The sequence below is a fragment of the Arachis hypogaea genome, chromosome 7 (assembly GCF_003086295.3).
Source record: "Arachis hypogaea cultivar Tifrunner chromosome 7, arahy.Tifrunner.gnm2.J5K5, whole genome shotgun sequence".
Taxonomy (NCBI): domain Eukaryota; kingdom Viridiplantae; phylum Streptophyta; class Magnoliopsida; order Fabales; family Fabaceae; genus Arachis; species Arachis hypogaea.
This window is the reverse complement of record NC_092042.1, coordinates 36,139,687-36,162,433: the sequence shown is the minus strand read 5'-3', so window position 1 is coordinate 36,162,433 and position 22,747 is coordinate 36,139,687. Positions and strand designations below refer to the sequence as shown.

At 41.9% G+C, this 22,747-nt stretch overlaps 1 protein-coding gene across 1 annotated transcript; it reads left to right on the top strand.

The window, feature by feature from the left end:
- Nucleotides 1-20,967: 20,967 nt before the first annotated feature.
- On the top strand, nucleotides 20,968-22,494 carry LOC140174343 (uncharacterized). The gene is made up of 2 exons (XM_072198784.1): nucleotides 20,968-21,793; nucleotides 22,232-22,494. Exons 1-2 carry the CDS (start codon nucleotides 20,968-20,970, stop codon nucleotides 22,492-22,494), a joined length of 1,089 nt encoding a protein of 362 aa, XP_072054885.1.
- The last annotated feature ends 253 nt before the right edge of the window (nucleotides 22,495-22,747 follow it).

Sequence of the window (22,747 nt, the reverse complement as noted above, 5' to 3'; positions counted from 1 at the left end):
TCCACTAGCGTTTGAATGCCAGGGGTAGAAGCTGGAATGGCATTAGACGCCAGCTCCTTACCTGTTTCTGGAATCTGAACGCCAGAACTGTGCTTCCTTTAGGCGTTCAACGCCAATTCCTTGCTTGTTTCTGGCGTTGAACGCCAGGACTGAGCATGATTTGGCCGTTCAACGCCAGCTTTCCACCCATTTTCTGGCGTTTGAGCGCTAGAATTATTCCTCTCTGGGCTCTTATTGTCCTCAGATGGATTTTGGGTGGTTTTCTCATTTCTTGGCTTCCTGCTACCTTGAAGTGAGGTATTTAATGTTTTTTCACTTCTTAATTGAACTGCTTGGCACTCTTCTATTATTTGTTTTGATAACTACTGTTTTGTTTGCTTCAACTGTACTTCCATATTCATATTAGCCATTCTTGTTTCTTGTAGTATCTCCTTGAATTTGGCTAACTGTTTTGTTAGAAAATCTAATTTCTGATTGAATTCAGCAGCTTGATCTGCAGGACTGAGTTCAACAGTTACTGTTTTAGCCTCTTTGTTGATGGAAGATTCAATGCTTAGGTACAGATGCTGATTTCCAGCAACTGTATCAATAAGCTCTTGAGCTTCTTCTATTGTCTTTCTCATGTGTATAGATCCACCAGGTGAGTGGTCTAGAGAAATCTGAGCTCTTTCTGTAAGCCGATAGTAGAAGATGTCTAACTGCACCCACTTTGAAAACATTTCAGAGGGGCATTTTCTTAGCATCTCTCTGTATCTCTCCCAGGCATCATAAAGGAATTCATTATCTCCTTGTTTAAAGCCTTGGATGCTCAATCTTAGCTGTGTCATCCATTTTGGAGGAAAATAGTGATTCATGAATTTTTCTGATAGCTGTTTCCATGTCTTTATGCTGTCTTTAGGTTGGTTATTTAACCACCTCTTAGCTTGGTCTTTTACAGCAAATGAAAACAATAATAATCTATAGACATCTTGATCTATTTTCTTATCATGTACTGTGTCAGCAATTTGTAAAAACTGTGCCAGAAACTCTGTAGGTTCTTCCTGTGGAAGACCGGAATACTAGCAACTTTGCTGCACCATGATAATGAGCTGAGGATTCAACTCAAAACTACTGACTCCGATGGAGGGTATACAGATACTACTCCCATATGAAGCAATAGTGGGGTTAGCATATGACCCCAGAGTCCTTCTGGATTGTTCATTTCCACTTAGTTCCATGATGGAGAAAGGGAGATGATGTGGATTTAAAATTTTTTTTGAATATCGAAAATTAAAAGGATAAAATAAAATAAATGGAAAATTAAATAAAAATTTGAAAATTAGAAAACCAAAACAAAAAATTGAAAACAAAAATAATTAATTATTTGAAAAGATTTGAAAAATTTTGGATATAATTTTCGAAAATTGAAGAGAGAGAAAAAATGGTTAGGAAGTTTTGAAAAAGATATGATTTTTAAAAAATATTTGACGAAGTAAACCAAAAGGATTTGAAAATAATGAGTAATTAAAGGAAAAGATATATTTTTTTTTTGAAATTTTTATGATGAAATAGAAAAACACACAAAAGACAAAAGACTTAAAATTTTTTAGATCTAATGTTCCTTGTTTTCAAAAATTTTGGAGGGAAAACACCAAGGAACACCAAACTTAAAAATTTTAAGATCAAAACACAAGAGAGACTCAAGAACACTTTGAAGATTCACAAGAAAACGAAGAACAAAAATTCAAAGACTTGGACTCAAGAACACAACAAGAACACCAAACTTAAAAATTTTTAGAAAACTAAAGCAAATTTTCAAAAACTAAAAGAAAATTAACAAGAAAACACCAAACTTAAAATTTTACGCAAGATTTAATCAAAGAAAAATTATTTTTGAAAAGAAGATACCAAAAAACATAAGCCAACGTTCTAACCAACTGAGCTATGAAGGAAAAAATATTTTCTAAAAGAAAAATCTTTTTGAAATTTTCGAAAATCACAAGAAAAACAAGGAAAAACACAAAACAAGAAAAACTAAATATCAAACAAGAAAAATAAACAAGAACAACTTGAAGACCAAGAAAGAACAATGAACATGCAATTCGAAAATTGAAAGACAAAGAAAAGCATGCAATTGACACCAAACTTAGAACATGACACTAATCTAAAAAAAATGAAAATTCAATTAAAGAAAAATAATATTTTTGAAAAATTTTTAAAAGGAATAATAGAAGATGCAATCCTAGTGACTCTAAACCAAAAAGACCAATTTTTCCTAATCTAAGTAACAAGAATGACCGTCAGTTGTTCAAACTCAAACAATCCCCGGCAACGGTGCCAAAAACTTGGTGCACGAAATTGTGTATGCCAATATTAATGGACTATTTTTCACAGCTTCGCACAACTAATCAGCAAGTGCACTGGGTCGTCCAAGTAATACCTTACGTGAGTAAGGGTCGAATCCCACGAAGATTAGATTGTTGGCTTGAAGCAAGCTATGGTTATCTTATTAATCTTAGTCAGGATACCAATAGGGTTCTTTAGTTTCGTAAACAGTGAATAGGGCATAAAATAAATACTTGTTAAGCAGTAATGGAGAATATGTTGGAGTTTTGGAGATGCTTTGTCTTCTAAATTTCAGCTTTTCTCTTGTCCTCCTCTTCACACACGCAAGGCGCCTCCTATGGCAAGCTGTATGTAGGGTGTTACCGTTTTCAATGGCTACTTCCCATCCTCTCAGTGAAAATGGTCCAAATGTTCTATCACAGCACGGCTAATCATCTGTTGGTTCTCGATCATGTCGGAATAGGATCCATTGATCCTTTTGTGTCTGTCACCATGCCCAACAATCGCAAGTTTGAAGCTCGTCACAGTCATTCATTCCTTGAATCCTACTCGGAATACCACAGACAAGGTTTAGACTTTCTGGATTCTCATGAATGCCGCCATCAATTCCTGCTTATACCACGAAGATTCTGATTAAGAAATCTAAGAGATACTCATTCAATCTGATGTTGAATGGAGGTGGTTGTCAGGCACACGTTCATGGATTGAGGAAGGTGATGAGTGTCACGGATCATCACTTTTTTCATAGTGAAGCGCGAATGAACATCTTATATAGGGACAAGCGTGTTTGAATGGAAAACAGAAATAATTGCATTAATTCATCGAGACGCTGCAAAGCTCCTCACCCCCAACAATGGAGTTTAGAGACTCATGCCGTCAAAGAGTATGAAATTCAGATCTAAAATGTCATGAGATAAAAAATAAGTCTCTAAAAGTTGTTTAAATACTAAATAGTAACCTAAGTTTACAGAAAACGAGTAAACTAAGATAATTGGTGCAGAAATCCACTTCTGGGGCCCACTTGGTGTGTGCTGGGGCTAAGACTTAAGCTTCTCATGTGCCTGGACTGTTTCTAGAGTTGAACGCCAAGTTGTAACCTGTTTCTGGCGTTGAAGTCCAACTTGCAACCTATTTCTGGCGCTGAACGCTAGACTGCAACATAGAACTGGCGTTGAACGCCAGTTTACGTCGTCTATCTTTGCGCAAAGTATGGACTATAATATATTGCTGGAAAACCCTGGATGTCTACTTTCCAACCCAATTGAGAGCGTGCCAATTGAACTCTTGTATCTCCAAAAAATCCATTCCGAGTACAGGGAGGTCAGAATCCAACAGCATTAGTAGTCCTTTTTTAGCCTAGATCAGATTTTTGCTCAGCTCCCTCAATTTCAGCTAGAAAATACCTGAAATCACAGAAAAATACACAAACTCATAGTAAAGTCCAGAAATATGAATTTTGCCTAAAAACTAATAAAAATATACTAAACACTAACTAAAATATACTAAAATCTACATGTAATTACCCCTAAAAAGCGTATAAAATATCCGCTCATCAGTTACCAAATACAGAGAAGTCATCCATAAACACCCCAATAAATCTTTCAATCATGTCTAAAAATATGGAGAGCATGCACCTTTGGAATGTTGCAGGTGCATTGCACAGTCCAAAGGGCATCCTCCTGTAAGCAAAGACACCGTATGGACAAGTAAATGAAGTTTTCTACTAGTCCTTTGGGTCCACAACTATTTGGTTGTAACCCGAATAACTGTTAAGAAAGCAGTAGTATTCATGTCCAGCCAGCCTCTCAAGAATTTGGTCCAAGAATGGTAGGGGGGAAGTGGTCCTTCCTGGTGGCTTCATTGAGCTTCCTGTAGTCGATGTACATACGCCAACCAGTCACTGTTATTGTTGGTATCAGCTCTTTCTTCTCAATTGGTACAATATTGACTCCTCCTTTCTTTGGAACTACTTGTACTGGGCTCACCCAAGGGCTTTCTGAGATGGGGTAGATCACCCCAGCTTGCCACAACTTCAACACTTCCTTATGGACTACCTCATTCATGGTTGGATTCAACCTTCTTTGTTGTTGCCTTGAAGGCTTAGCACCCTCCTCAAGTAGGATCTTGTGCATACACATTGAAGGGCTGATCCCTTTTAAGTCTGTGAGTGTCCAGCTTATATCATCCTTGTGTTGTTTTAGCACTTGGATGAACTCCTCTTCTTGCTCTTACTCAAGCTTGAGTTGATGATCACTGGGTAAGTGCTGTTGTCACCTAGATAGGCATATTTCAAGCTTGGAGGTAGGTTTTTAGCTCTAGTTTTGGTTCCTCTTCTCCATTGTTGTCTGTGCGGGTTGTCATGATTGAACTTTCCATGCTTCCTTGTGGTGGTTCTTCATGTGGTGCTTGTTGCTCCAATTCCATACTTCTTTCATATTGCTCTTCTTCCAAGACTCCTTGGACTATTTGTTCTATGGTGTCCACCATCTTGCATTCTCCTTTTTCTTCCTTGGGATAACTCATTGCCTTGAAGATGTTGAAGACCATCTTTTCCTCATATAGTCTCAAGACTAGTTCTCCTTTTTGCACATCAATAATGGCTACAGCAGTAGCTAGGAATGGCCTTCCTAGGATAATTGAAGTGTTTGCCTCTTTTTCCATATCCAGCACAACAAAGTCAACTAGGAAGATGAATTCTCCCACCTTCACCAACAAATCTTCCACCACTCCATGTGGAAACTTTAATGTCCTGTCAGCTAGTTGGAGTGCCATTCTTGTTGGTTTGGCTTCCTCAATTCTCATCCTCCTCATCATGTTCAAGGACATGAGATTGATGCTAGCCCCCAAGTCACATAAAGCCTTTTCAATAGTGATATCCCCTATGATGCAGGGGATTTGGAAACTCCCTGGGTCCTTCATTTTCTTGGAGAGTTTCTTTTGTATGATGGCACTACACTCCTCACTTAGGACTACAGTCACTTTTTCTCCCCAGTTTCTTTTTCTTGTCATGAGCTCCTTCAGGAACTTTGCGTAGAGGGGCATTTACTCCAGTGCCTCAGCAAATGGTATGTTAATTTGGAGCTTTTTGAAGATTTCCAAAAATCTGGAAAACTGGCTATCCTTCCCATCCTTCCTTAGCCTTTGTGGGTATGGTGCCTTTGGTACATAAAGCTTCAAGATTGGCTTTGGTGAAGATGGGCTAGGGACCTCTTCTTTCTTCCTATTTTCAGGCTTTTCTGTAGCTTCTTTTTCGTGGTTCTCCTGGTTTGGGGTGGCCTCTTCTACCACTTTTCCACTTCTAAGTGTGATGGCTTTGCACTCCCCTCTTGGGTTGGCCATGGTGTCACTTGAAAATGTGTGTGTAGGCATTGGGATTTGCTTGGATAAGAACCCCACTTGTGCTTCTAGTTTTGAGATTGCTGCACCTTGGTTCTTTAAATTCGACCTGTATTCTTCTTGGTTGGCATCTATCTTCTTTTCAGCTTGTGCTTGCCTTTCCAAGAGCGTGGAAATGGCCCCTATGAGCTGTGATGATAGCTGTGCTATTGCGGCCTCTACTCTCTCAAAGTTACCCTTGATTTCACATGGTTGTGAGGTTGGGGTTAGTGTGTCTTGGTGGTGGTGTGTTTGCTGGTTGGAAGGATATGATGTGTGAAGCAGATTGTGGTAAGGTCTGTTGTTATTTGACTGATGGTTGGAGTTGTGATTCTGGTATTGATTGGCTTGGTATGGTTTGTTGTGATCTTGATTGTGATTTTTTTGGTTCCCCCACCCAAAATTTGGGTGGTTCTTCCATCCTGGGTTATATGTCTTGGAGTTAGGGTCATATGGTGGTCGAGAAGGGTTATGCACATAGTTTGCTTGCTTACATTCAACTTCTGGTTCATTTCCTTCTTGGGGTGGTGCTTGAGCTTGGACAACTGCAACTTGATTGTTTTCCATTTTCTTGGTTAAGGCTGCCAATTGTGCTGCAATTGCCTTGTTTTGTGCCAACAGGGCATCCATAGAATTGAGTTCCAGCACCCCCTTCTTTTGGCCTCTTTCTGAAGCATAGAAGTAGTCATTCTCAGCTACAGTTTCAATGACATCTATGGCTTTCTCAAAGGCATTCTTCTTGTTGAGTGAACCCCCTAAAGAGAAAGCACTCTGTCTTCCAGTATTACCACTGGATACATACATGCCACAGACACATAATTGGGTGAACCTTTTCAGATTGTGACTCAGCTTTGCTAGAGTCCCCAATTAGAGGTGTCCAGGGTTCTTAAGCACACTCTTTTTGCCTTGGATCACAACTTTATTTCTTTCTTTTCTTTTTCATTTTTTTTTTGGATTATTCACTGCTCTTTCTTGCTTCAAGAATCAATTTGATGATTTTTCAGATCCTCAATAACAGTTCTCCTTTCCCATCATTCGTTCAAGAGCCAACAGTTTTAACATTCTTAAAACAACAAATTCAAAAGACATATGCACTGTTCAAGCATTCATTCAGAAAATAAAAAGTATTGTCACCACATCAAACTAATTCAACTAGTTTCAAAGATGAATTCGAAATCTTGTACTTCTTGTTTTTTTGTGATTAAAGCACTTTTCATTTAAGAGAGGTGATGGATTCATAGGACATTCATAGCTTTAAGACATGAACTCTAAATTTTATTAATCATGAATTAAGAACAAGACTCAGAAATAGATATAAGATAAGACTAGTAGTAATAGAAAACAAATATTTTAATAAGCTCCTAATGATAGAGGTTATCACAGAGTTAGGACTCAACAACCTTGATTTTGAGAAGTGGATGCTCCCTCAATTTGAGGGGAGAACTTTTGGCGTTTCAACTCTTGAAGCTCACGCCCCTGCTTCTCTTGTTCCTTCAGCAATTTACAGAACATGCAGTTCTGATTCTGCTGTTCTTCCTTAAGTTGCTCCATAGTTTCTTGCAACTTGGTGATAGATGCTTCTAGGCTGGCCCAGTAGTCAATTTCAGGAAATTCAGGGAGGAACTCCTGCGCCCTCTTTTTGATAGAGTTGTCTTGCATTTGTCCTTCTATTGACTTCTTGGTGATTGGGTGTTCAATGGGTATGAATTCATCTACTCCTATCTTCACCCCAGCCTCTTTACAGAGCAAGGAGATCAAGCTTGGGTAAGCCAGTTTGGCTTCAGTGGAATTCTTATTTGCAATTGTGTAGATCTCACAAGCAATCAGATGATGAACCTCCACTTCTTTTCCAAGCATAATGCAGTGAATCATCACTGCTCTCTTGATAGTGACCTCAGAACGGTTGCTAGTGGGCAATATGGAGCGCCCAATAAAGTCTAGCCAGCCTCTTGCAATTGGTTTGAGGTCTCCCCTCTTGAGTTGGTTTGGGACACCTTTTGAATTGGTTATCCACTTAGTTCCAGGGAGGCAAATGTCCTCTAGAACTTGATCCAACCCCTTATCTGCTCTCACCATTCTCCTATTAAAGGATTCAGGATCATCTTCCAGTTGAGGCAATTTGAAGACCTCTCTTATTTTGTCCAGATGGAAGTAGATAACCTTCCCTCTGACCATGGTTCTGTAAGTATGGAAAGCAGTTCCAGTCATTCTCTGCTTATCTGTCAGCCACAGATTTGAGTAGAATTCCTGAACCATATTTCTTCCAACCTTTATCTCAGGATTGGTTAGAACTTCCCATCCTCTGTTTCGAATTTGCTCTTGGATCCCCGGATATTCATCTTCTTTTAGATCGAATTTGACTTCCAAGATCACTGACTTCAGACCCATTATTTTGTGATAATGGTCTTCATGTTCTTTGGTTAAGAACTTCTCTTGATTCCAAAGACTCTTTGGATTATTCTCTTTCTTGCCTCTTAAATTGGTTTGTTTTCCCTTAGGAGCCATGATCTTGATAAATCTTGGCTTAGTGATCACGGAAAAGCACACCAAACTTAGAGGTTTGCTTGTCCTCAAGCAAAAGAAATGAGAGAGGAGAGAGAGGAGGAGAGCAAATTCGAATGGTGGGGAGAAAGGGGTGGCCGAACGTGTATTTATAAGGAAGGGAGGAGAGATTTCGAAAATTTTGAAGGAGATTTGAGAAGATATGGAGAGAATTTGAGAAAAATTTCAGTTTTTGAAGAAGATTTGGGAAGGATTTGAGAGAGATTTGAAGAATGATTTTAATTTTTGAAAATTTGAAAGTGAATGATGAAAGTTTGAAATGTGTTTATGTAGAAAAGTATGGATCAAAAAAGGAAAGTTTGAAAAATTTTAATCAGAAAGCAAAATCTCTGTCCCCCACCTTTCTGGCGTTAAACGCCCAGAATGGTATCCATTCTGGCGTTTAACGCCCATTTGTTGGCCTTTGTGGGCGTTTAACGCCCAGCCAGGTACCCTGGCTGGCGTTAAACGCCAGAATTCCCTTTGTCACTGGGCATTTTGCTAAACGCCCAGGATGCTGCACGCCTGGCGTTAAACGCCCAGAATGGTGCCCATTCTGGCGTTTAACGCCCAAAGTACCCCTTACTGGCATTTTTTTGCCAGCAACCTCTTTTCCTCTGCTTTTTGCACTGAATCCTTCTGTAACTCTGTGAATTCCTTCAATTTTGATAGTTGCCCTTATAGAAACAAAACATATAACCTGCTAATGACTGGGTTGCCTCCCAGCAAGCGCTTCTTTATTGTCTTTAGCTGGACCTTCACTGAGGATAATTCCAGCCTCAGTTTTGAGCATTCCAGCTCAAAATTGCTTTCAAGATAATGCTTGATCCTCTGTCCATTAACAATGAACTTCTTGTCAGAATCAGTATCCTGAAGCTCAATATATCCATATGGTGATACTCCTGTAATCACATACGGACCCCTCCAACGGGATTTAAGTTTTCCTGAGAACAATCTGAGCCTAGAGTTGAAGAGCAGAACTTTTTGTCCTGGCTCAAAGACTCTGGATGACAACTTCTTGTCATGCCACTTCTTTGCCTTTTCCTTATAAATTTTAGCATTTTCAAAGGCACTGAGTCTAAATTCATCTAGCGCATTTAGCTGGAGCAATCTTTTTTCACCAGCTAACTTAGCATCCAGGTTTAGGAATCTGGTTGCCCAGTAGGCTTTATGTTCCAGTTCCACAGGCAGATGACAGGCCTTGCCATACACAAGTTGGTATGGAGAGGTTCCTATTGGAGTCTTGAATGCTGTTCTGTATGCCCACAGAGCATCATCCAAGCTCTTTGCCCAATCCTTTCTACGGGCAATTACAGTCCGTTCTAGGATTTTTTTTAACTCTCTGTTAGAGACTTCAGCTTGCCCATTTGTCTGTGGATGATATGGGATTGCCACTTTGTGGCTAATTCCATATCGGACCATAGCAGAGTACAGCTGTTTATTGCAGAAATGAGTACCCCCATCACTGATTATGACTCCGGGAACACCAAATCTGCTGAAGATGTGTTTCTGGAGGAATTTCAGCACGGTCTTAGTATCATTAGTGGGTGTAGCAATTGCTTCTACCCACTTAGATACATAGTCCACTGCCACCAGAATGTAAGTGTTTGAGTATGATGGTGGGAACGGACCCATGAAGTCAATCCCCCATACATCAAACAACTCAATCTCTAAGATCCCTTGTTGAGGCATGGCGTATCCGTGAGGTAAGTTACCATCTCTTTGGCAGCTGTCACAGTTACGCACAAACTCTCGGGCATCTCTATAGAGAGTAGGCCAGTAGAAGCCACATTGGAGGACCTTAGTGGCTGTTCGCTCACTTCCAAAATGTCCCCCATACTGTGATCCATGGCAGTGCCATAGGATCCTTTGTGCTTCCTCTCTGGATACACATCTTCGGATCATTCCGTCTGCACATCTCTTAAAGAGATATGGCTCATCCCATAGGTAGTACTTGGCATCTGAAATTAATTTCTTTCTTTGCACCCTGCTGTACTCCTGGGGTATGAACCTCACAGCTTTGTAATTTACAATATCTGCAAACCATGGAGCTTCCTTAATGGCAAAGAGTTGCTCATCTGGGAAAGTCTCAGAGATCTCAGTAGAAGGGAGGGACGCCCCAGCTACTGGTTCTATTCGGGACAGATGATCAGCCACTTGGTTCTCTGTCCCTTTTCTGTCTCTTATTTCTATATCAAACTCTTGCAGAAGCAACACCCATCTTATGAGCCTGGGTTTTGAATCCTGCTTTGTGAGTAAGTACTTAAGAGCAGCATGGTCAGTGTACACAATCACCTTTGATCCCACTAGATAGGATCTAAACTTGTCAATCGCATAGACCACTGCAAGTAACTCTTTTTCTGTAGTTGTGTAATTCTTCTGTGCATCATTTAGAACACGGCTGGCATAATAAATGACGTGCAGAAACTTGTTATGCCTCTGTCCCAATATTGCACCAATGGCATGGTCACTGGCATCACACATTAGTTCGAATGGCAATGTCCAGTCTGGTGCAGAGATAACTGGTGCTGTGACCAGCTTGGCTTTCAGGGTCTCAAATGCCTGCAGACACTGTGTGTCAAACACAAATGGTGTGTCGGCAGCTAGCAGGTTGCTCAGAGGTTTAGCAATTTTTGAAAAATCCTTTATAAACCTTCTGTAGAATCCTGCGTGTCCCAGAAAGCTTCTGATTGCCTTAACATTGGCATGTGGTGGTAATTTTTCAATTACCTCTACCTTTGCCTTATCCACCTCTATTCCCCTACTTGAAATTTTGTGCCCAAGGACAATTCCTTCAGTCACCATAAAGTGACATTTCTCCCAGTTTAAAACCAGGTTAGTCTCTTGGCACCTTTTCAGGACAAGTGCTAGGTGGTTAAGACAGGAGCTGAATGAGTCTCCATATACTGAGAAGTCATCCATAAAGACTTCCAGGAATTTCTCCACCATATCAGAGAAGATGGATAACATGCATCTCTGAAAGGTTGCAGGAGCATTACACAGACCAAAAGGCATTCTCCTGTAGGCAAACATGCCAGAAGGGCAAGTAAATGCTGTTTTCTCTTGGTCTTGAGGATCTACTGCAATTTGGTTGTAACCCGAATAACCATCCAAAAAGCAGTAATAATCATGACCAGCTAGTCTTTCTAGCATTTGGTCTATGAATGGTAAAGGAAAATGATCCTTTCTGGTGGCTGTATTGAGCCTTCTGTAGTCAATACACATACGCCACCCTGTGACTGTTCTTGTAGGAACCAGTTCATTTTTTTCATTATGAACTACTGTCATGCCTCCCTTCTTGGGGACAACTTGGACAGGGCTCACCCAGGGGCTATTAGAAATATGATAAATGATCCCAGCCTCTAGTAATTTAGTGACCTCTTTCTGCACCACTTCCTTCATGGCTGGATTTAGCCGCCTTTGTGGTAGAACCACTGGTTTGGCATTATCCTCCAATAGGATCTTGTGCATGCATCTTGCTGGGCTAATGCCCTTAAGATCACTTATGGACCACCCAAGAGTTGTCTTGTGTGTCCTTAGCACTTGAATCAGTGCTTTCTCTTCCTGTGGATTTAAAGCAGAGCTTATGATTACAGGAAAGGTATCACCTTCTCCCAGAAATGCATATTTCAGGGATGGTGGTAATGGTTTGAGCTCTGTTTTGGGAGATTTCTCTTCTTCTTGAGGGATTTTCAGAGGTTCTATTATTCTCTCTGATTCCTCCAAATCAGGCTGAACATCTTTGAAGATGTCCTCTAGCTCTGATTCTAGACGTTCAGTCATATTGATCTCTTCCACCAAAGAGTCAATAATGTCAGCAGCCATGCAGTCATTTGGTGTGTCTGGATGCTGCATAGCTTTTACAGCATTCAACTTGAACTCATCCTCATTGACTCTCAGGGTTACTTCTCCTTTTTGTACATCAATGAGAGTTCGTCCAGTTGCTAGGAAAGGTCTTCCTAGAATGAGAGTTGCACTCTTGTGCTCCTCCATTTCCAGCACTACAAAGTCAGTTGGAAAGGCGAATGGCCCAACTTTGACAATCATGTCCTCAATTATGCTTGATGGATATTTAATGGAGCCATCAGCAAGTTGGAGGCATATCTGGGTTGGTTTGACTTCTTCAGTCAACCCAAGCTTTCTGATAGTGGATGCAGGTATTAGATTGATACTTGCTCCAAGGTCACACAGGGCTGTCTTGGTGCAAGCACCTTCTAATGTGCATGGTATCATAAAGCTTCCTGGATCTTGAAGCTTTTCTGGTAAGCTTTTCAGAATGACTGCACTGCATTCTTCAGTGAGAAATACTTTTTCAGTTTCTCTCCAATCCTTCTTATGACTTAAGATCTCTTTCATGAACTTAGCATAAGAAGGTATTTGCTCAAGTGCCTTTGCAAATGGAATCTTTATTTCAAGAGTCCTTAGATAGTCTGCAAAACGGGCAAATTGCTTATCCTGCTCCGCTTGGCGAAGTTTCTGAGGATAAGACATCTTGGCTTTATATTCTTCAACCTTAGTTGCTGCATGTTTATTCCTTACAGAAGTGGTTGGAGAAGCCTTTTTAGAGGGGTTATTATCAGCACTCTCAGGTGTCTGATCCTCCATTGGCGTTTGAACGCCAGGATTGGGTGAATATTGGGCGTTTAACGCCAACTTTTCTCCCTTCTCTGGCGTTTGAACGCCAGAACTGGGCAGGGAATGGGCGTTTAACGCCAGTTTTCCCCCCTTTTCTGGCGTTTGAACGCCAAAAGTATTCCTCTCTGGGCTCTTACTGTCCTCAGAGGGATTTTGGACAGTGGTTTGGTTATCCTCTGTCAATTGTTCCTTATTTGGCTTTTTGCTACTTTGAGCAGTGTTATTCAATGTCTTCCCACTCCTCAGTTGAACTGCTTGGCATTCTTCCGTTATCTGTTTAGATAGCTGCTGTTTTGCCTGATTCAACTGGGATTCTATGTTCTTGTTAGCAATTTTAGTTTCTTGGAGCATCTCTTTAAACTCTGCTAACTGTTTTGTCATCAGGTGTAATTGCTGATTAAGCTCAACCATCTGTTCTTGAGGATTAGGATCAGTGGCTACTGCCATAACTTCCTCCTTTGTAGAGAACTCATTGCTAGAGTACAAATGTTGATTTCTAGCAATAGTATCTATAAGCTCTTGAGCCTCTTCAATTGTCTTCCTCATGTGTATAGATCCACCAGCTGAGTGGTCTAAAGACATCTGAGCTTTTTCTGTAAGCCCATAGTAGAAGATGTCTAACTGTACCCACTCTGAAAACATTTCAGAGGGACATTTTCTTAGCATACCTCTATACCTCTCCCAGGCATTATAAAGGGATTCATTATCCTCTTGTTTAAAGCCTTGGATGTCCAGCCTTAGCTGTGTCATCCTTTTTGGAGGGTAAAATTGATTCAGGAATTTGTCTGATAACTGTTTCCATGTCTTTATGCTTGCTGTAGGTTGGTTATTCAACCACCTCTTAGCTTGATCTTTTACAGCAAATGGAAACAGTAATAGTCTGTAGACATCCTGATCCACCTCTTTATCACGTACTGTGTCAGTAATTTGTAAGAACTGTGCTAGAAACTCAGTAGGTTCTTCCTGTGGAAGACCGGAATACTGACAATTTTGCTGCACCATGATAATGAGTTGAGGATTTAGCTCAAAGCTGCTTGCTTTGATGGGAGGTATACAGATGCTACTCCCATATGCAGCTGTAATGGGGTTAGCATATGACCCCAGAGTCCTTCTGGATTGCTCAATTCCACTTAGGTCCATGATGGAGAAAGGGAATATGATATGAATTCACAAGCAAAGTAAAAATAATTTTTTTTTAAGGTGACCGAAAAAAATTAAAATAAAATAAATGGAAAATAAAATAAAATTTCGAAAATTAAAAGAGAATAAGATCAAAGCAAATTGAAAACTGAATCAATTAGTTAATTAAAAAGATTTGAAATTAGCAATTGAAGAGATATGATTGAAAATTACTTTGAAAAAGATTTGATTTTTGAAAAGAGGAAAGAGAAAAACAACAAAATGACACCAAACTTAAAATTTTTAGAAAATCAAACACAAATTTTCGAAAATCTTAAAGGAAAACACAAAGAAGACACCAAACTTAGAATTTTTAAAGAACAAGAAAGGACTAAGAACATGCAATTGACACCAAACTTAAAATATGAAACTAGACTCAAATAAAAGACTCTAAACCAACAAAAATAAAACAGTCCTAATCTAAGCAACAAGATAAGCCGTCAGTTGTCCAAACTCAAACAATCCCCGGCAACGGCACCAAAAACTTGGTGCACGAAATTGCAATCACACTTTTGCAATTCCGCACAACTAACCAGCAAGTGCACTGGGTCGTCCAAGTAATACCTTACGTGAGTAAGGGTCGATCCCACGGAGATTGTCAGCTTGAAGCAAGCTATGGTTATCTTGTAACTCTTAGTCAGGATATCAATAATTATCGAGGTTGATTGTAAAAAGTAAAAGAACATGAAATAAGTACTTGTTTTGCAGTAATGGAGAACAGGTTGAGGTTTTGGAGATGCTTTATCTTCTGAATCTCTGCTTTCCTACTGTCTTCTTCTTCAAGCACGCAAGACTCCTTCCATGGCAAGCTGTATGTAGGGTTTCACCGTTGTCAATGGCTACCTCCCATCCTCTCAGTGAAAATGTTCAACGCGCTCTGTCACAGCACGGCTAATCATCTGTCGGTTCTCAATCGGGTTGGAATAGAATCCAGTGATTCTTTTGCGTCTGTCACTAACGCCCAGCCCTCAGGAGTTTGAAACTCGTCACAGTCATTCCATCCTTGAATCCTACTCAGAATACCACAGACAAGGTTTAGACCTTCCGGATTCTCTTGAATGCCGCCATCAATTCTAGCTTATACCACGAAGATTCTGATTAAGGAATCCAAGAGATATTCACTCAATCTAAAGTAGAACGGAGGTGGTTGTCAGGCACACGTTCATAGGCGAGAATGATGATGAGTGTCACGGATCATCACATTCATCAGGTTGAAGAACAAGTGATATCTTAGAATAGAAACAAGCGTGACAGAATGAAAAACAGTAGTAATTGCATTAATCCATCAAGACACAGCAGAGCTCCTCACCCCCAACCATGGGGTTTAGAGACTCATGCTATAGAAAATACAATGAGAAACGTGTAAAGTGTCATAAGGTACAGATACAATGTCAAAAGATCCTATTAATAGTGAACTAGTAGCCTAGGGTATACAGAAATGAGTAAATGACGTAAAAATCCACTTCCGGGGTCCACTTGGTGTGTGCTTGGGCTGAGCATTGAAGCTTTTATGTGTAGAGACTTTTTCTGGAGTTAAACGCCAACTTTTATGCCAGTTTAGGCGTTTAACTCCAATTCTTATGCCAGTTCTGGCGTTAAACGCCGGGAATTCTGAAACTGATTTGTAACGCCAGTTTGGGCCATCAAATCTTGGGCAAAGTTTGGACTATTATACATTGCTGGAAAGCCCAGGATGTCTACTTTCCAACGCCGTTGAGAGCGTGCCAATTGGGCTTCTGTAGCTCCAGAAAATCTACTTCGAGTGCAGGGAGGTCAGAATCCAACAGCATCTGCAGTCCTTTTCAGCCTCTGAATCAGATTTTTGCTCAGGACCCTCAATTTCAGCCAGAAAATACCTGAAATCACAAAAAAATACACAAACTCATAGTAAAGCCCAGAAAAGTGAATTTTAACTAAAAACTAATAAAAATGTAATAAAAACTAACTAAAACATATTAAAAACATACTAAAAACAATGCCAAAAAGCATATAAATTATCCGCTCATCACAACACCAAACTTAAATTGTTGCTTGTCCCCAAGCAACTGAAAATCAAAATAAAAAGAAGAGAATATACTATAGACTCCAAAATATCAAAGAAACTTAGCTCCAATTAGATGAGCGGGACTAGTAGCTTTTTGCTTCTGAACAGTTTTGGCATCTCACTTTATCCTTTGAAGTTTAGAATGATTGGCATCCATAGGGACTCAGAACTCAGAACTCACAACTTTATTTCTTTCTTTTCTTTTTCATTTTTTTTTGGATTATTCACTGCTCTTTCTTGCTTCAAGAATCAATTTGATGATTTTTCAGATCCTCAATAACAGTTCTCTTTTCCCATCATTCGTTCAAGAGCCAACAGTTTTAACATAGTTTATTTGTGTTTGGACTTATTACATATAAATTTATATTTGGCCTTTATTTTTATTTTACAACAAAAAATATATTATTAATATTTTGTATATTTAGTTAATAAAACATATATATTCATTAAACGATATGTGGGTAGTAAAAATATGTATATGAATTCGGTGTCAAACAGAATAAACACACAATATATTTTTTATCAAAATATCTTATAATTATAAACAAAATAAAATATAACACAAATTATTGATAAAATGATTTAGATATTTTTTTTGTTTTTACAAAAATAATAAAAAAATTACTCAAACAAAAAATCAATAAGAATTGTATAGCATTCAGACTATGACAGAAAACTCTCTCCAAATCATCATCCAACATTATACCAACAATAACAATAACAATAACAATAACAATAATAATAATAATAATAATAATAATAATAATAACAATAATAATAATAACAATAACAATAACAATAATAATAATAATAATACAATAACAATAACAATAATAATAATAATAATAATAATAATAATAATAATAATAACAATAATAATAATAATAATAATAATAATAATAATAATAATAATAATAATGTTACGGACCCGATCCACGGATTCCAGACCCAAGGTCGAACCCGAACCCGGTTCCCGGGTTCGATCCGCCTCCCTCTTCTAGAAGGCCCGAAACCGGCCTTCTAGAACTCCTAACCGACTTTTGAATTCAAACGTCTTCCCTATCTTGATCAAACAAGATAAGATAAGATAACTCCCATCACCTATAAATAAAGGACCCAAGTCCCTACAGGTATTCATTCATTCTTCACACCTTCTACCTCTTAGATCCATTCTGACTTGGGCGTCGGAGTGTCTTTACAAGTACCTCCTCCATTGCTCCAGTCAAGTGATCCGGCATCCGCCTCGACCCGCAAATTTCCGATCCACCTCTCAACCCGTACCAGAGACATCTTGTACATTGGCGCAGTCTGTGGGGACCTTGCGCCGACTAAAACCAGAACGGGGGACGCACTGGAAGAAGCCTCCTCAAGCCGGGAGGACTCTCGACCAAAGAATCCGACCCCAGAACATCAAGAGGTCACAAACCAAGCAAGGATAGCAAGTACTATCCACCACGCAAACGATCATATCATCACGGAACCGCGACACCCTGAGAAAACGGGGGACAAAGCGGCACAAATCATCCAAGATCTCTGCCTCCGGGTTCAGGAACTTGAAGGCAAATTGGTCACCAAGGAAAGACACAACAACGAACACGGAAGCCATGTAACTTCCAGGCCAAAATCTCGCCATGGCGGATCGCCGACTCGGCAACACAATAGGAGAGACGGTCGTAGCACCTCGCGCAACCACGGGCTAAAGAAATCGCCAGAACGGCGATACAGCAAAAGACACAACCGCAGCACTTCCCGAGATCTGAGTCGACAGGATGACTCGGACAAAGATCGACGACATCGAGATACCAAACACACAAGGAACGACCACACAATAATGGGAGCTACACCTTTCCCAGAAAGGATCTTAAGGGCAAGACTCCCTAAAGGTTTCGATAAACCCACTGACATGAAGTACGACGGAACCAAGGATCCCCAAGAACATCTAACGGCCTTCGAGGCCAGGATGAACCTAGAAGGAGCGGCCAACGCAGTCCAATGCTGGGCCTTCCCGGTAACCCTAGCCGGACCGGCTATCAAATGGTTCAACGCCCTCCCAAACGGATCCATAGCCGGTTTCCACGACATAACACAAAAATTCATGGCCCAGTTCACGACTAGAATCACTAAAGCTAAACACCCCATCAGCCTATTAGGGGTCACGCAAAAACAAGAAGAATCCACAAGGAAGTACCTCGACCGCTTCAACGATGAATGCCTAACAGTCGACGGACTCACGGATTCCGTCGCAAGCCTCTGCCTAACCAACGGGCTCATGAACGAAGATTTTCGCAAACACCTTACCACCAAACCAGTATGGACCATGCACGAGATCCAAAACGTCGCCAAAGATTACATCAATGACGAGGAATTCAGCCAGGTCATCGCCACCAACAAACGACAACACGGCAACACACAACAGGGCAACTCGGCGCCCCGACATAACCCACCACCCAGGGAAAATCAAAGGGACCACCCCAAATTGACAAATACAAGCCGACCGCCAAGAATCTGCAAATTCTCTAATTACACGCCCCTAACAGCTCCAATTACCGAGATATACTACCAAATAACGGACAGAGGTATCATCCCAAAAGCCCGACAACTAAAAGAAAGAACGGGCGGCAACAAAACCTTTTTTTGCGACTACTACCGAGGATACGGGCACAGAACACAAGACTGTTTTGACCTTAAGGACGCCCTCGAACAAGCCATAAGGGACGGCAAACTCCCAGAGTTCGCCAAAATCATCAGAGAACCAAAGCGCGTGGAAAGAGATAGGTCACCAGAAAAAGAAGGGCGCAACCCGAGGACGCAAAAACAAACCCTCAGAGAAAGCCCAGAAGATGACCCAACCATAATAGTAAACGTTATCACGGGCAAGGACGTATCAGGTAAATCGAAAACAACACTTAAAAAGGACCTCAAAATCCTGGCCGTCAAGGATAAAGCCCCAACCACCACCATCGGTAAAACGATAACTTTCCTACCCGAGGACTGCCAGCACGGCACCTCGGCTGAAGATGCCCCCTTCGTCATCTCGGCAAGAATCGGAAGGGGACTCGTCCGGAGAATACTGATGGACACCGGCGCAGACTCCAACATCCTTTTCTGAGGAGCCTTCAACAAGCTCAGGCTCCGCAACGAAAATCTTCAAACACACCGCAACGGCGTCAGGGGACTCAGGGACAACTTTCTCAAACCAGAAGGTTCCATCACCCTCCCCCTCACCATAGGAACGGGCAACCAACGGATGACAATTCTATCTGAATTCGTGGTCCTAAAAGACTCCACCGCTTACAACGTCATCCTCGGGAGAAAAACAATCAATGACTTCTCGGCCATCATCTTTACCAAATACCTCCTTATGAAGTTCATAATGGAGGACGGCTCCATCGGAACCATCCATGGAGACCGGGAAGTCGCGGCAGAATGCAACAACACCAGCCTGGCTTTACGGAAAATATCCCGCGATGCGGCTGGGATATTCCTCGCCGACCTGGACGCCCGACAAGAGCCAACCTAGGCCGGAACCGGAAGGCGACATGGAAAAACTACAAGTAGGGCAAACCAAGGACGAATACACATTCATCAACAAGAACCTCCCATATAACCTCAAAGAAGACCTTTCCCAATTCTTGAAACAAAACAGAGATTTGTTCGCTTTTACGCCGGCCGACATGCCGGGGATAGACCCCGACCTAATGCCCCACCGACTAGCCGTAGACCCCAAGGCCAAACCCGTGGCACAAAGGAAACGTAAAATGTCGTCAGACCAAGCGGCCGAGGTCAAGAGACAAGTACAAGCCCTACTTGAAGCAAACTTCATCCGAGAACTACCTTACACGATGTGGTTAGCAAACGTCGTACTGGTAAAAAAGTCCACCGGGAAGTGGCGAATGTACGTCGACTACACGGACCTCAACAAAGTCTGTCCAAAAGACGCCGTTCCCCTGCCAAACATCGACGGATTGGCGGATGCCGCATCCGAACACCGATACCTCAGCTTCATGGACGCATATTCTGGCTATAACCAAATACCTATGCACCGACCCGACAAGGAAAAAATGGCTTTCATCACCCCCGATGGAACGTACTGCTACACAGTCATCGGAGCCACCTACGAAAGGCTCCTTAACAAAATATTTCGAGACCTGTCCGGAACAAAACTAGAAGTCTACATAGACGACATGCTCGCCAAGACCGACTCCGGCGATCAACTCATCAGCGACCTCAAGGTCATAATGAACACACTACGAAAGCACCAAATGCGACTCAACCCGACAAAATGCGCTTTCGGAATAGAGGCAGGGAAGTTCCTCGGCTTCATGATCACACAACGTGGAGTTGAAGCCAACCTAGAAAAATGTCGCGCCGTCCTCGAAATGACAAGTCCAAAAAACTTAAACGACATCCAGAAGCTCACCGACCGACTAACAGCACTATCTCGCTTTCTCGGAGCATCAGCTCGAAAAGCAATCCTCTTCTTCAAACTGGTGAAAAAATGAGCCCCCTTCAAATGGGATGCAGAATGTGAAGAAGCTTTCCAACATTTCACGAAAGTCCTAGCGGAACCACCAGTCCTCGCCAAACCCCAAACAGAGGAGACTCTCTACTTGTACCTCTCCATAACGGAAGAAGCACTCGCGGCAGCACTTATCCGCGAAAACGAAAAGAAAGAACGAAAACCAATATACTTCATAAGCAAAGTCCTACAAGACACGGAAACCTGCTACTCGCGCCTAGAAAAGCTAGCCTTCGCCCTCCTCACGGCCTCCCGACGTCTACGGCAATATTTCCAGGCCCACCCAGTGATAGTTCGAACCGACCAAGCTGTTAAACAGTTACTACAAAAACCCGACCTAGCGGGCAGAATGCTAGCATGGTCCATCGAACTATCCCAATTCGATATCAAGTTCGAACCCCAATACACGATCAAAGCACAAGCCATGGCCGACGTTATCGCCGAAATGACACCGGGAAATTCCACCCCCAAATCCTGGAAACTACACGTTGACGGCTCCTCGAACGTCACTTCTGGAGGTGCCGGAGTCATTCTCGAAAATCAAAACGGAGTCGTGATTGAACAGTCAGTCCGATACAAATTCTCAGTCTCAAATAACCAAGCAGAATACGAGGCCCTCCTGGCGGGCTTAGCCCTAGCCAAAGAAGTCGGAGCAAAGGTCCTGGAAATTAACACGGATTCACAAGTAGTCAGTTTCCAAATTAACGGAGACTACCAAACACGAGATCCCCTACTACAACAGTACCTTGCCAAAGTTAACAAATTAAAGGAAGAGTTCAATCAGGTAACCATACGGCACGTCCCCAGGGAACGTAATGCCAGGGCTGACCTCCTCTCTAAACTAGCCAGCACTAAACCAGGACACGGCAGCAAATCCCTAATTCAGGAAGTCATCAAATCACCGTCCATATCCACGACGACTAACGCCTATCTGACACTCTCCCACCAAGGATCATGGACCTATCCCATCCTGCAATATCTCCTCAAAGAAACACTGCCCAAAGACCCCAAAGAGGAAAAACGGACAAAAAGGGAAGCCGCCAACTATACAGTCGTCGCAGGACAACTATACAAACGCGGATTCTCGCAACCCCTACTCAAATGCGTCGAGCCCGGAGACACGGAGTACATACTCCGTGAAATCCATGAAGGTTGTTGCGGCCACCACGTCGGAGGTAAAACCCTTGCCCAAAAAATTATCCGGGCCGGCTACTTCTGACCCACGGTCATCCGAGACTCCATACAACTAGTAAAAACTTGCAACAAGTGCCAAAGGCACGCCAATATCCACCAAGCTGCCCCACACCAACTCAGCATCATATCGGCAGAACAGCCATTCGGCACCTAGGGGATCGACCTCGTTGGACCTTTCCCCACGGCACACGGCCAACGCCGATATCTCATCGTCGCCATAGACTACTGCACTAAGTGGATCGAGGCCGAGCCCCTAGCCTCTATCACAGCAACCCAATGTCGAAAATTCCTCTGGCGACAGGTCGTCACCCGATTCGGGATCCTCGAGATCGTCATCTCGGACAACGGAACCCAATTCGCCGACAAAAAATTTAGAGAATTCCTAAAAGGACTATGCATATCCCACCGTTTTAGCTCAGTCGAACACCCCCAAATGAACGGACAAGTGGAATCCGCAAACAAAATAATAGTCAAAGGACTCAAGAAACGGCTCGACGAAGCCAAAAGACTATGGGCGGACGAACTCGGATCGGTCTTATGGTCGTACCGCACGACCCCCCAAACAGCCACCGGGGAAAACCCCTTCCGATTAACATACGGCACGGAGGCTGTTATCCCAGTAGAGATAGGAGACCCCAGTCCACGGAGAACGATCGGGGGTAACGATGAAGAAGCAGAATGAGACCTCACAGATGAAGTAAGAAGCATAGCCCACCTCAGAGAGCTAGCCCTAAAACAAAGAGTCAGCCTAAGATACAACCACGAAGTCATCCGGTGAGAATTCGCAACTGACGACCTCGTCCTACGACGAAACGACATCGGTCCCCCAACCCTAGGAGAGGGAAAAAACTAACCTCCAATTGGGAAGAACCATACAGAATCAAGGCTACAATCGGAAAGGGAGCATACAAGCTCGAACGGCTTAACGGCAACGA